The 13,181-nt window shown below is 36.3% G+C and overlaps 1 protein-coding gene across 8 annotated transcripts in view; it reads left to right on the top strand.

Annotated features, from left to right (window-relative positions):
* Window positions 1–13,181, top strand: part of NLGN1 (neuroligin 1) — a 308,570-nt gene that overhangs the window by 109,972 nt on the left and 185,417 nt on the right. For all 8 annotated transcript variants that reach the window (XM_074152932.1, XM_074152931.1, XM_074152930.1 and 5 more), the window contains one exon: window positions 492–644. In XM_074152932.1, coding sequence (XP_074009033.1) covers window positions 492–644 — 153 coding nt within the window. The remainder of the gene's footprint in view (window positions 1–491; window positions 645–13,181) is intronic.

Genomic DNA, 13,181 nt, shown 5'->3' with positions numbered 1-13,181 from the left:
TGTTTATGCACCCTTTTTTATAAGTTAGTAATCTTAGCATACCGGAAGCAATCAACAATTTCTGTATGAGCAGAATCCTCATTTATCTTAATATGGTGAATTGCCTTTTGCTGAGTGAACGGAAATATGGGCTGAGCTTTCAGAAGTGTTTAGACTTTGCCTAAATGAGCTCACGCTGATGTTAGTAGACATTTTATGTCAAATTCAGCAGAAACAGAGTCAGACCACTGTCTCACTGCATTTGAGCAAACATGTTACCATTTTCAATTCCTTTCTACTTTTCTGAGGCCAACAAGTGTTTCAAAAATACAAACTTTAGTTACAGCAAGCCATAAAGAAACACTTATGCCCACCTGCCCTTTTCCTTATGTAAAAGATGTTGCTTGAGAAACACTTCAAGAAAAATAACCTCACTAAAAAAAAATTAAAATATTGCATGTATCTTTTTTAGTACTTTCTTGAGATAAAATGTGTCTTAATGTTTTTTCCAGACATTCGGGACAGTGGGGGACCTAAGCCTGTGATGGTGTATATTCATGGAGGGTCCTACATGGAAGGCACTGGAAATTTGTATGATGGCAGTGTTCTAGCAAGTTATGGGAATGTGATAGTCATCACAGTCAACTATCGCCTTGGGGTACTTGGTAAGAAGCTTTCAGCTTTCCATTAATCCCTGCTATCTGCAATGCCATTCATGTTATACGTGAGAATGTATTTAAAAAGGAAAACAGCAAAAAAATAAACAAAACCACCAACAAGTAAGAGAACAGCAACAACTTTCTTGTTTTCTTTGTCGAATATAAGGTTTGTTTTCTGGGGATGAGATAGCTGTGGCTTTGCAAATATTATCTGGAAGAACCTGCTGTCTTGCTTTTAGTGGTATGAAACAAATGTTCCCGTTGTTGAGCTGTTCAGACAGAAGAGTTCCTTTTTTTTCTGTGAATAACAGTGATGATTTACTTCATGGACAGGAAAATTAGATATTTTTTAAGAAAAATGTTATGTCATCAATTGTAGGGGGGTTTACAGCGTTTTGTTTTGGAAGAAAGAGGCTAAGTTTTGATTACCATGATTTTTTCACGCTTTGAAAAAAAAAATAAGGAGTTTATGAAAACATCATTTAAGAACTGTACTTTTTACCTATGTGTTTTGTGCTGCTTTGTCATTTTGAAAAATGTTATAATTCAAATACATCCAGTATTTCTCTTCTAGGCCAAACCAGAGAGCGAATAGAGTTACTTTTGATTGTTTCAAATACAGTGAATAGGCTGATGCTGTTGGTAGACTTGCGTGGTATCCTTCTGGTAGGTTGTATTTCTAAAAAAATTAGACTTTGCGATTTGTTCAGCGTAGTCACACGATACAAGTTTGCCAGCTCTTGAGACAATATGACTGCTGATTTTTTTCTTCTGCATATTTTACCAAACAGTTGCATGTGAAGACTCCTGAAGGCAGGAGTTAAATTCTGGGATATTATGGAGGTTAGTACAGTAACTTCAGATGTTATAGGGAATACCCTTATACCTATGGATATTGTGAAATGGTGCGACAAGCCAGGTGCCATTCACAGCACTGAGTTGGTTCTGAAGACTTGTCAACTTTATTTTCAGTTCATGGGCATTAGCAATGGGTGCTGCTCTGGTTTTCTTTTGTGTGGTCATTTTATTTCATCATTGCTCTGTTTTTTTGTGCTTTGAATTCAGTTAGAGCAATCCCCAAATTCATTAGTTCTGGTTTGCTTATCTGGGTAATTTTCTTGCAACAGTTTTGTTCTGGTTAAAAATTTGACATCTGAAAACACCTTAATTTTGGGGGGGGGGGGGGGGGGGATGGATTTCGACTTTAGATTTTGAAACTTTGTCTGCTAAGGTTGTGTTTTACAAGGGACCGAATCATTTCCAGAAGGATCATTACTATGTTTTGCTGGATTTCTCTCTTTAGTATCCAGTTGGAGGTTTCATTTGTGAGGAATGAATTTAAGTAAGGAAATTCTGATATTTTGTATGTTTTTCTCTGTCCTCCTGTGTTCCAATTTATATAGTGACTTCAAGTCCTTGGGCACATATTAGTGCAGCAGTTAATAATCGGTAATTTCTGCCTCTAATCAGCGTTTTGTTTTTTTCACCAGTGCTCTCGTCTTTGATCTTTCAAACAACATTTATCTATATTAAATGCCAGTAGGGTATTCTGTCCAGTAATGCAGTATCCGTTATCTGAAAGCACTGTTTATTTTTGTAAATTATTTAGTCTAATTCCTAAATCATTTGTAGTCGCGGTGTTTGAAAGTTCGAGCTGCTTGAAAGATGAAAATTAATTCACCATCGTTGATGGTAATGGCTTTTCCACTTGTAATTTAACACTGATCCCTGAGGTAACCCAATGCTAACATCTCACTGAGCTGAGGAGGAGTTCATTTGTGTTCCTGCTTTTGTGGTTCTTTGGACTTTGGAGTCTTTACAGATCCTCAAGGGCCAGGGAGCTAATTTTCTTTTAAGTAAGACCTATTACAGTAACACCTCTACAACTCACAGTAGAATCCAGTGATTGGTACGAATACTTGAAATTGCTTTCAAACTAACTGAAAATAACCCTGTATCAGGCTTGCAGGGTTTTCTTAGTACAATAAATGCACCTGTTAACTACATGTAGCAGTCTTTCACATATTATGTCTGTTACTTATTAAATAATGATGACATATCACTAAATAGGTAGTGTAGAAACACCCTAGTAATCAAAAAAGAAAATTTGCCCAGTGTGCACTTTTTCTGCCTTTCTTTATTGTTCCTGGTCTTAAGATAGCCTTAGAGTAGAAATTTTATGTAATCATAGTAGGTATCAATTTTTACTTTTGCTGTTTTGAGACTCTTGTTCATCGCAGTAGAGCAGAATGTTACCCTTTGCAGTCACATTAAATAAGATACGGTTTTACAAAGACACAGCTGACAAATTCTCAGCTTCCTTTATCTGATCACATCCCATAAGGTGAGAGGTTCAGCTTCACGGACCATTGCCTGTGGGACACCTACATCTCACTTCACCGCTGTGTAAAATGCCTAGCTGTACAAGGAGAAGTAATATAGAGATTTTTTTTCACATGAGAAGATGTAGGGACAAAATAAGGTCTGTGTTCTCACTTTCTTATGACCTTTGTTGTTCTGGGTTTCCTGAATCAGTCTTTGTGGATGTATGTCTTAATACAGACGATCTAAGTGAGTTCTAGGAGTTCTGCTGTTGTTTCACCAAGGTTTGCACTGTGACATTTCTTAACAAGGAAGCCAGTTAAATAAATTTTTAGAGCTGCAACAGCAACATTTCCTTCCAGACCAATCATGATGGGAAGGGGAGGGTATTGAGGGTATGCTGTGATATCTGTGATATTAGGTTCCTTACGGTACTATTATGAAGTCCATAGTTGACAGCTTTTAGTGCATTTCAGGTTACTTTTCTGTTTATTCTTAATGGAGACAATCTTTGTCCTATAGACTAATCTGCTTAAGGACCTGAATTTTATGGAAATGCAAGATTTGCTTCTAAATGAAATGTTAGAAATTACTTAAAAGTGAAATCCATTTGGTAAAGAGAAAACAATGATAAAAATTAAAGTATTGAGCAAGTGCATTTAAAAACCAAACAAAATCCCAGTGAGTTCCCTGGCCCAAATTTGTCTTTGAAACAAGTCTGAGAATGAAAGTCTGTTAGAATTTTTCCTTAAAGACAAATTGGAAGAGAGAACTCTTTGCCCTGGAAAATGAGGGACTACTGAATAAGAAGCCATTGGAAACAGACTGTTTATATTTTCTTTAGATTCTCTTTAAATGTGATTCTTGTTCAGTGAGGAATACTGCATGAGTAGTCTAATACCATTGAAGGACAGCATAGGAGTAAGTGCAGATGTATATTTATGGCTTGCTTTTAGGAAAGGACAGATATGAAGACAAGTTTGGATTTTGAACTCAACTAATTTGAGACTTCAAATGTTTATTTAAAATCTCTCCAACTGGTAAAAAGCAGGAGCTTTTTATTTAAATTTCATAAAAGAAACGTAAAAGGATTATAAAAGGGGTCTATTTCACATCCAGAAAAAATCATAATAGACAGATTTAATACCACCAGTGCTGTTTTCTGTGTTCTTTCTTATGAAAGATTTATTTGGAAAAGGAGAATGGTTTGGGTCAGCACTGGCTGTTACCCCTTTTGCTCTCAAGACGGGGGAGAGAAAGGAGAGAACTGGTTTTATGCTAACTGCGTACTCATTTCTCCGTTTTATTAATTTATACTTCTTGCTCTCGATTATCTTTTAACCACAGGACTTTAATAGAACTGGAAGAAAAAATTTTTAGTGCAGCTCACAAACTGAAGTGGGGGATGGAAGAAAGATTCACAGGAATCTCTAGGTTAAGCGCTGCTTTAAATTTTTTCTCTCTAAGAGGCAGTGGTTTCCCCTACGGAAACAATAAATTTTCATTCCAAAGGTCTGGGTTAAAAGGTGGTAATAAAGACAAAGGAAAAATTATATATGTTATGTATTTTCTATTTGGTATTCTAAATGTCTGCACTGGGAAGGCAAACGTTCTGTAACTTTAAGACCTTAATTTTTGCCAAAATAGACACACACATATAAGTGAGATTGTCTTGGTTATGCTTTTTTTAATTATAAGCAATTTTTCCTTTTGAGAACAGTATAGGAACCACTGCTGTCATTTAGTCTTTTATTTATATTGTTACCCTTTATTTATTTATTTATTTTTATTTATATTGTTACCTTTTTTGACTGGGATTACTGAGTAGAAAACACCTGTCCAGGTATTCCACCACTTTGGTTGTTTTTTTTTTTTTTTTTTTTGCAAGTTTGTACTTTTAATGCTGAAAGTAAAGTCACTGCAGCACAATGTTTGAAAGACCCGATATCCTTATTCTTACTGGTACGTTATTTCCCAAATAACTGCACTGAAATCAATGAGGCTCATAAGTCCAGTGCTTCCCCCTGTGACAGAGCGTAGTTGCCCATAATTTGAAATGATATAACGAGGAAAAAGAGAACTGGGACGTTGCTATTTCTGCACAGAGCTGCTTCTCGGAAAAGCTGTTCTTAGGCCTGTTGCGTTTTCCAGCCCAAACCTCAATTTTTCAGTAGTGAGTTGTATCAGCTGGCTTTGTTGGGCTGCAACGTTCATGTAAAATAAAAGTCAGGGTAGTGAAAGAAAACAGAACAAAGCAAAAATACTGTTGCAAAACCCCTTGCCTATTTTTGCTAAAGCTCTGTTAGAGCTTTATGGACTATGTCGTGACAGAGGATGAGTCTCATTATGCCTTAACATGTTTTATTGCTGTGTGTCAGAATACATTAGGAAAATGCATTAGATTTGTACGTACGTATTGGTTTTATGCAGAACCAGACCAACCAGCAATATCATATTGCCTAAAGAGGTACGTGAAATATAAGGATACAGCCCTACAATAACTTGGAAAATCTGTGCCAGGCTCAGCATTTCTACCATTATCCATCTTTCTCTTCAGCAAGACATGGCGCATTCCCAACAGGCAGAAAAAATGCACAACCTTTCCTTTATGAGTAAGTTTATGCACGAGTTTGTTCCCATTGCGCCAGTAATTCCAGAATGTAGTTTAGCGAATCTTTTCATGGGAATGAAGAATTACGGAGTTGACCATTTGCAGGATTGAACACAGAGATGAGAATATATTATAATGAAAACTAAGTCAGAAAAACTTGGAAGTACCTGCCTATTTCAGGAGTCTAATTCCATTGTGATTGAATAGAAGGTATTGTCTTTTTTGTTTTGATATTTTTCTCTTTCTAAATAGAATAACATACCATTTTAATTTTTTTTTCAGTGCTTTCAAATTATATCTGTTTTTTTTCAGTGTTAATCTTATTTGTCAAACTGATAGATCCTTATTTTGATAATTATTTACCTTGTATTGTTCCCATCTCATAGTTTGGGATGTTTTTTTGCTACCTTTCTCTTCTCTTTATTTTGACATCATGTTAATATCATTTAAAATATTAAACAGAGGATACCTTTCAAATATGTTTCAAGATCACATATAATATTTAGACCTAACCTTTTCAAAAATTACTTTGTGTGAGATTAGGAAGTTGAGTACAGTTGTTTTTTTTTTTTTTAAAGATAATGTGATGAATTATTATCCTGTGTTGCTTAAGTATTTTTGCATATATAACCTATCATGTTTCTGTTCTGCAACCTGGAGAGTTGTCTTTCCTCCTGAAAATAAGCCTCTTCACTTTAGTAAAAGTAAGCATCACTTACGCGTGGCATGGTGACTGTTCAGTGAAAGTAACAGTGGAATAAGAAAGTTTATGTTAGTTAGCTATCAAAGGCGATAAAAAATGTAGCAAGGTTCTTTTTCCTACATTGCTTAGGCTGTGGGGTTTTCCTTTATAGTTCACAATTTAATATCCAGTAAAACTGGGAAAATGTTTGATCATTAGCGTCAGTGACAAGCACATCCATTATCTTTTTTATGAAACCTTAAAGGTACTGTCAGGAGATGGCATCTTATTCCAGCTTTGCTGTACCACCAAAGGGTCTGCGATGAGCCTGTTCTCTATTATCCATTTCCTAGCATGTTTGAGTAAAAATGATAGATGAACAGAAGATTATATATTATTGCCTAATTAAAAGCACATTATATTGAAAGTAAAGATGGGAAATTAATAGGAAAACACATAAAAATGTGCAGTCAAAAATAATTCATTTACGTTTTCTGAATTGGAAGAACATGCCGAGAATGTTAATTCATGAACACTTTTGGGGACCATTGGCAGCCTCGTTTAGTTATATAAATATTTGGTTGCTTGTAAATGAAATTTTAACATTTCGGGATTATGCAGTAGGGAAATTGTCCCCTTATCGGATCCCACCTTAGCCTTGGGCATCGCTGTTTCTTGGTATGAAGCACTCCAAATGAATTTGATGTTAGATAAAGAGAAGAGGTTAAGATAGAAAGCGTACTGCAGTTATCTATTCTCTCTGATGACATATATCACAAGGTTTCATTTATGCATACTTAGAATTCTAAAAATGTATTAGACAATTCTTATTTAATATAGTAGGTAACCTTAGGTCAGCCCAGTTTGCAGGAGGCCCAAGCGCGGCTCATCTAGATTTACAGTGTCCTAATTTCATAAGGTCCATTAATAGAATTAGCATTCAGATCTCAAACCTGCTGTAATTAATGACATTTTAGTGGCTTTTTTGTGAGCCAGTACCAGCCAAAGGGAGTCATGTATGCAGTGAAGCAGAGAAAGGCAGATTGCCACACTTGAATCTGTACCATCAAAATGACAAAATGGACTTGCGGTAAACAATAAGTTATTGACTAGAGATGTTTAAAGGGTCAACTGCAGTGCACAGCAGGCAAGATATTTATGAAATGGGAACCCTGAATATATAGTACACTTTTAAAATGAACCATTTCTTTTCTATTTGTGCTTTTTCTAGCACAGCAAATTGACATTATCCATCTGCTTGGATAGATGGATATGCACCCGCTTCTCTATTTTTTTAGGGCACAAAGACATCATTTTGTTTGCCATTGAATAGTTCTCTATCTTGGTACAGGTACATTTTAAATAACAGGTTTGTTCTAACATTTGTCACTAGACTTCTTTTTTGGTAAACAGAAAACTAACAAATAACAAACTTTAAAACTATTCATTTTGGCATAAGAGCAGTTTGTGTCATTTCTGTCAAGAGAAATTACTTTTTGGTAAGATAAATTCCCTTGATCAATATTTAATCATATAATAAAAGTATTCCAGTTTTTCCAAATAGCAAATTTATCTTTTGAGAGCATAATAAACTTCAACTTGATAATATTTGCAAAATAGGAAAGAAAAAGTGTTCACTGAAGACAAATTATAGACATCTTACTACCTCAGAAAAAAATACCAAAATCTTTGACCATGTTATCTTACATGAAGTTATTTGTAATTTTTATGATGTCGCTGTGTGTTGCTACCTTCACTTTCCTCTAAGTAATATCTGACCAAATTGTTTTTACACCATCACTGATCCCTGTTCAAAAGCTCTAATCTACAATATCAGAGATGTTTCAGGTATTCAAAATAACTTCTGCTATACACTGTACGCTGTCCTAAGCCTTTGGTTGTCTGGTGATGGGAGACCTGCCAGGAAGCCACGTTTAGCCTCATCCTTAGAAGCAAACAGAATTTAGGCTGCTCTGCATTTGCCAGGATGCCAAACTTCCCAGGAAAGGATCCGTCTTGACTGCAAACCAAGAGGTAGGGATAAATTAGGATTTTTATGCAATCTGTATCTCGCTGCAGGGCGTTCCAACACTGAAATAATCCTCTGAGTTTCCAACATTCGGATTTTCAACCAAGGCAGGAAGACATTAAGAGATACGCTACGGCTCAGCATCTCGGTTAGATCTGTGCCTGGTCTTGGTGGGCTGGCCACTCTTCACTCCCAAGCTTTACAGAGCTATAATTCGTGCCCAGAAAAAAGGCAAATGAAGATTCTTTTGACGCTTCTGACAGAAGTAGCAGGACAAGTAGACAGCATACTTCTGAATTCCCGATTCACTGCATTTAATTACATGTATTAAAATAGTCCCAAGTTTTCTGAAGCTTAAATGAAGCACTGCTGTATACTGTAGGGCTTTGGAAGCAATAGATAACTTGACAGGGATTTCCATTGCAAATGTTGCTCTCATTTTTTCACACGTTTGAAATGCATAAAATTGCTCAAGTTTTATGTTTTCTCGTGTGCAAATTAGTTTACATATATAGGTACTAGCTCAAATACTGTTCTGATTCTTCTTTGTTGTAATACTTCATGATATTTTTGAATCAATTGAACAAGATCTGTGTTCATGGTTGTAGCAGCACTTCTTTAATTGTTCAAAAGAGCAATGCAAACAATAGATCGAGGACCAAAACTCTCTTGGCAGCAGTACTAGCATAAGAGGGTCCTAAACTTTTTCTTCCATTTAACGAGTGATCCATGTGTGAATGCCTGCCTTAGCCAAGATAGAAAATTCTACAATAAAATGTAGCAATTTGTGTTACTTTCTAACAGAAACTATATAGAAGACTGCATTGTTTGATATACTGTTTTCTTATATCCCACGATATACTGGCAAATAAATATTATTTTGGGGAAAACTGAAATTGAATACATTATTACATGAAAAACTGCTAGATGAAGGCCTATGAAAGGCCAGAGGAAATGATGTATATTAGTTAACATCTCTTATTAAGCGGAGTATGAAAATTGCCTTCAAGCAAATATAAATTATAGATACCAATGTATTTGTAGAAGTATTTTCAGTATCTCTTGTGTTGCAAGCTAAATATATTTTTCAAAAAAGAAAGATTACTTATGTATCTTAATTAAGTATTTGAAAAATCATCTCCATGTTTCAGGGGGTTTATTGTTGCTCAAAATAAGAAGCAAGACAGAAATAAAACTTACTGAGGCTTTTCATTGTTTGGCAGCAATTTTTCACTCTGTGTGTGGCAAGATTCTAGTGCAGTAGAATCAAAAGGAAGTGAGCAGACTTTCTCTGAGAGATTCTCTACACATTCAGGAGTTCTACTGATTTTAAAACTTATTTTTGCTGTATTTTTCTGTCAGCTCTTGAACGTTTGATTTTATGTAATCGCTTACATTTGTTATAATTTGTTCATCTTCTCAATGCTTTCCACCCAGATTTCAGCTGAGGGATCTTACTTTGCCATAGGTATGCTGAAAAAATTCTTTACCTTTTTTTGAATTTTTTTTAATTGATAATGAAGTGTCCGTTACAGACATACAAAATACAAAGAGAAAAGAGGCATAGGGCCATATAGCTCCAAATAATTTCAAATAAAAAAGGCAGACATACCCCTAACCTGTTTTCCTTCCTTAGGTTCTAATATCTCATGAATTTGGGAAACACTTATTTGGATCATCTCACTGCTTTCAACAGGAAACATAGGGGAAAATTAATTTCTTCTAAAAAAAGTTTGTTTCCATCTCTACTTGTCGGTATAATTTATTGCACATTAGTTGATTTGCTTCTATGACTGAAATTTTCCTTTCAACTTCAGTGAAATGCTCTAGCTCAACTGCAAATGGGTTTGCGTTTCATCTGTAAGGCTTTATTAAGGCAGTGAGATGCGATAGGGTGTGCTTTGCAGAGCCATTAGTGCATGCCCCGTGTGTGTTGTGAGGCACGAGGCCAAAGGCCATGTGCTTTCAGCTACCCATGAACCGTATTAATGACCCTGTAAAATACACTCCTGAGCATCTTAATGCTATTATAATTACTCACTTTATTATTACATGCCTCTTGAAAAAACCTTCTCTAAATATTTTCCTTTTGCTTTTATATAGTCCTGAACTAGGAAGGCTAATCTATGGGAGACTGAAAGCGAAATGTTCACAATAAAAGGAGTATTAACTTTCTTTTCACCATTTCTTTCTGATAATTTAAAGTTTTCTTTTTTAACACTTCATGGGCTTGCACATCCTGTGTGTTCAAAGCTTACAAACTGTTTCATTGTTAAGTTTCTCCTGTTGTTGTAATTAGTAGCTGTTGGGATGCACATGGCTTGGATTTTGTTTATCATTAGGTTCTTGAGTTTATATTAAAAAGATAACTTAAAATAGAAATCTAATCACTATTTAATATATTTTCTTTCTAATAGGAAAGAATTCACTTGGCATTTACCTTGCTAATATAGATCTTTTCTAATTTGGGTTTCCTCCAGCTGAAGTCGTGCTTTAAAAACGTTATTGATAAATAACAAGATACTCCCTGCATTTTCCAGCAACCACAAAATTCACCATCTGTGGTAGTGCCCAAATTCCATCTTTGCATTTGTCTCTACACTAAGTGTTATGGAAGTAATGGTCACAATTTGAAATTTAAGGTTACATTCTCAAATAGCTTTAAAATGCTGCATACATTTCCTTTTCTTTCCTCTCTGTAACACATAGTGTTGTTTTTTTTCATCCTTTGAAACTTCTATACAGTTCTTGGCTAGTTTCTTTTTATAAATATTTCATAGGTAGTCTTTTGATCTCTGGTTCAAATTCAGTCAAGGCAGCAGATGTTTTTGTTGATAAGTTTCTTTTGAAAGTACTGTGTGCAAACAGATTTACAAACAGGAGTATATTTGGTAGGTGTAGTGGAACTGATAATTTTGAAGAAGTATTATCTAGAATAAATGCTCGGTTTTAACCTTTTTTTCTTCAGTCATATGAAATATGAAAAAAGACACTGTTACTTGGCTATAGTGTATGAAAGATAAAGCTGAGGGTCAGAAAAAGTCTGGATAATGTTAAGGACATGGAAAAAAGCTCTCCTCTTGCAGACAGTGTTGTCCTGTAACTATTTCCAGTCCCAGATTACCGTGGAACAGGCACTTGCAAAACGATTGTGAGCAGCTGTCATTAGGAGTAATCAGCTTTGCTAGACATGTCGCTATTTTTACTAGGACCAACCACAAATAGGAAATATTATGTGTTTTGTACTCAAGAATCAGTGGTGACAGCATGTTGTACCCATAGGAGAACCACTTGGTGCAGTGCCTCTGAAGGAGGTGGAGGTTCTGTTGCTGGTGCCCAAAGCACGAAGGAAAACGAGGTCTATATATTTGTTTTGCTCTGTTATTCCCATTCTTGTAAGCACCCTTGTGGCTCACCACTGCTGAAGCCTTCACAACATTCCAGAATGACTCTGGACAAATTTTCGGTGTTGCACTAGCAGTATGTGGGTCTTTCTCTGCTCTTATATGATTCTCTTGCAACATTCCAACAAAATAATTTTTGAAAAATGAGCCCAAGTAGGTTTATTTCCTGTTAATGATTGAATGCTGGCATTTGGATGATGGAAATAGATAAACCAAGTTCCTTTGACTCTTTAGAGGAGAGCTTTTGTCATGAGACTACGCTTTTCATCTACAGAAACGCTTAGTCAGTCTTTCGGTGCTAAAACTTTTGGGTCCTTTAAAAAGCTTTTTCCATCACATTTGCTGTGGTTCCTCAGTGTATCCTCCCTGGAGATCGGCAGGAGTTAGGGAAAGATAATCAATCTCACTCTGAAAGAAACAAAATTACTTGTGACGATCAATGTGTGCTAATAGTTGCTTGTTAAAGTCATCCTGCAAAGTTGCAGAACGCAGCAGAAACACATTCAGAACGTGGTTCTGAACTTCTCGCTGCCAAGTGAGCGATATGCAGAAAGCCAGAAGAAATGAGAACAAGCATATGAAGAAGTTTGGTTTTCACTACCTTCAGTTTAAGTTTATTTAGAGTGAGGACAATTTCACACACCACACCACCTCCCCACCCCCCAAAAAAAAAAGATCTAGACTCTTCTTAGTGGTGTCTCATAAAAGACTGAGCAGCAATGGGCACCAATTATACAGGAAATTCCAGTAAGAAAACCCTTGGTTACTCTGAGGGTGGTCAAATGCTGAAACAGGTTGCCTGGAGAGGTTGTGGAGTCTCTAGTGTGTGGAGATGTTCAAAGCCCACCTGGACATGGTCCTGAGTAACTGGCTGCAGTTGACCCTGGGGACACGGTGGACTAAATCTCCAGAGGTCCCTGCAACCTCGAGGCTGTGATTCTGTGATCTTTAGGCATAGCAGGAGGATACCGAGTACTAAGAGGGGGCAGAGGAATTGTTCTATAGGCGTCTACCTGATCTTTTAATTCCCGATTGTCTTTGTAAACCTTGTCTCTGGATAGACTGGACTCTCACGAAAATTAATTAGTCCATTGTAGTTGTCTTAGGCAAAAAATATGCCTTTCTGCAAAGCAATACCCACACTATTACCTTTTTTGATGTGAGTAGATGCATCATCTCCTTTCATTTGCAATGGTTTTGGCCTGTGGCTCCCAGGCCCAGAAAGGACCACTCGTTTTACCATCCTAATGGAGTACCCAAGCGCTGTATGGACAGGCCAGCAGCGAGAGACAATGATTTATCTCCTGCAAACTTTTCAGTGAGTCACGTCCAAAGCAGAGATGCCGAACCTTTTGGTAAACCATGGACTTCTACTATTACACAGATATTGAAAGTTGGAGGGGTGTGAAGAATCACATGGTAACAGGTTAGATCCAGTGATACCTTACTCTGTAGCTTTTTCATTTGGAATTTGAGCTTTCTGGAAAGGAGCTCC

The sequence above is a fragment of the Numenius arquata genome, chromosome 9, assembly GCF_964106895.1.
Source record: "Numenius arquata chromosome 9, bNumArq3.hap1.1, whole genome shotgun sequence".
NCBI lineage: Eukaryota > Metazoa > Chordata > Aves > Charadriiformes > Scolopacidae > Numenius > Numenius arquata.
The sequence above is the reverse complement of the archived record's forward strand: the minus strand, read 5'-3'. Positions and strand labels throughout refer to the sequence as shown.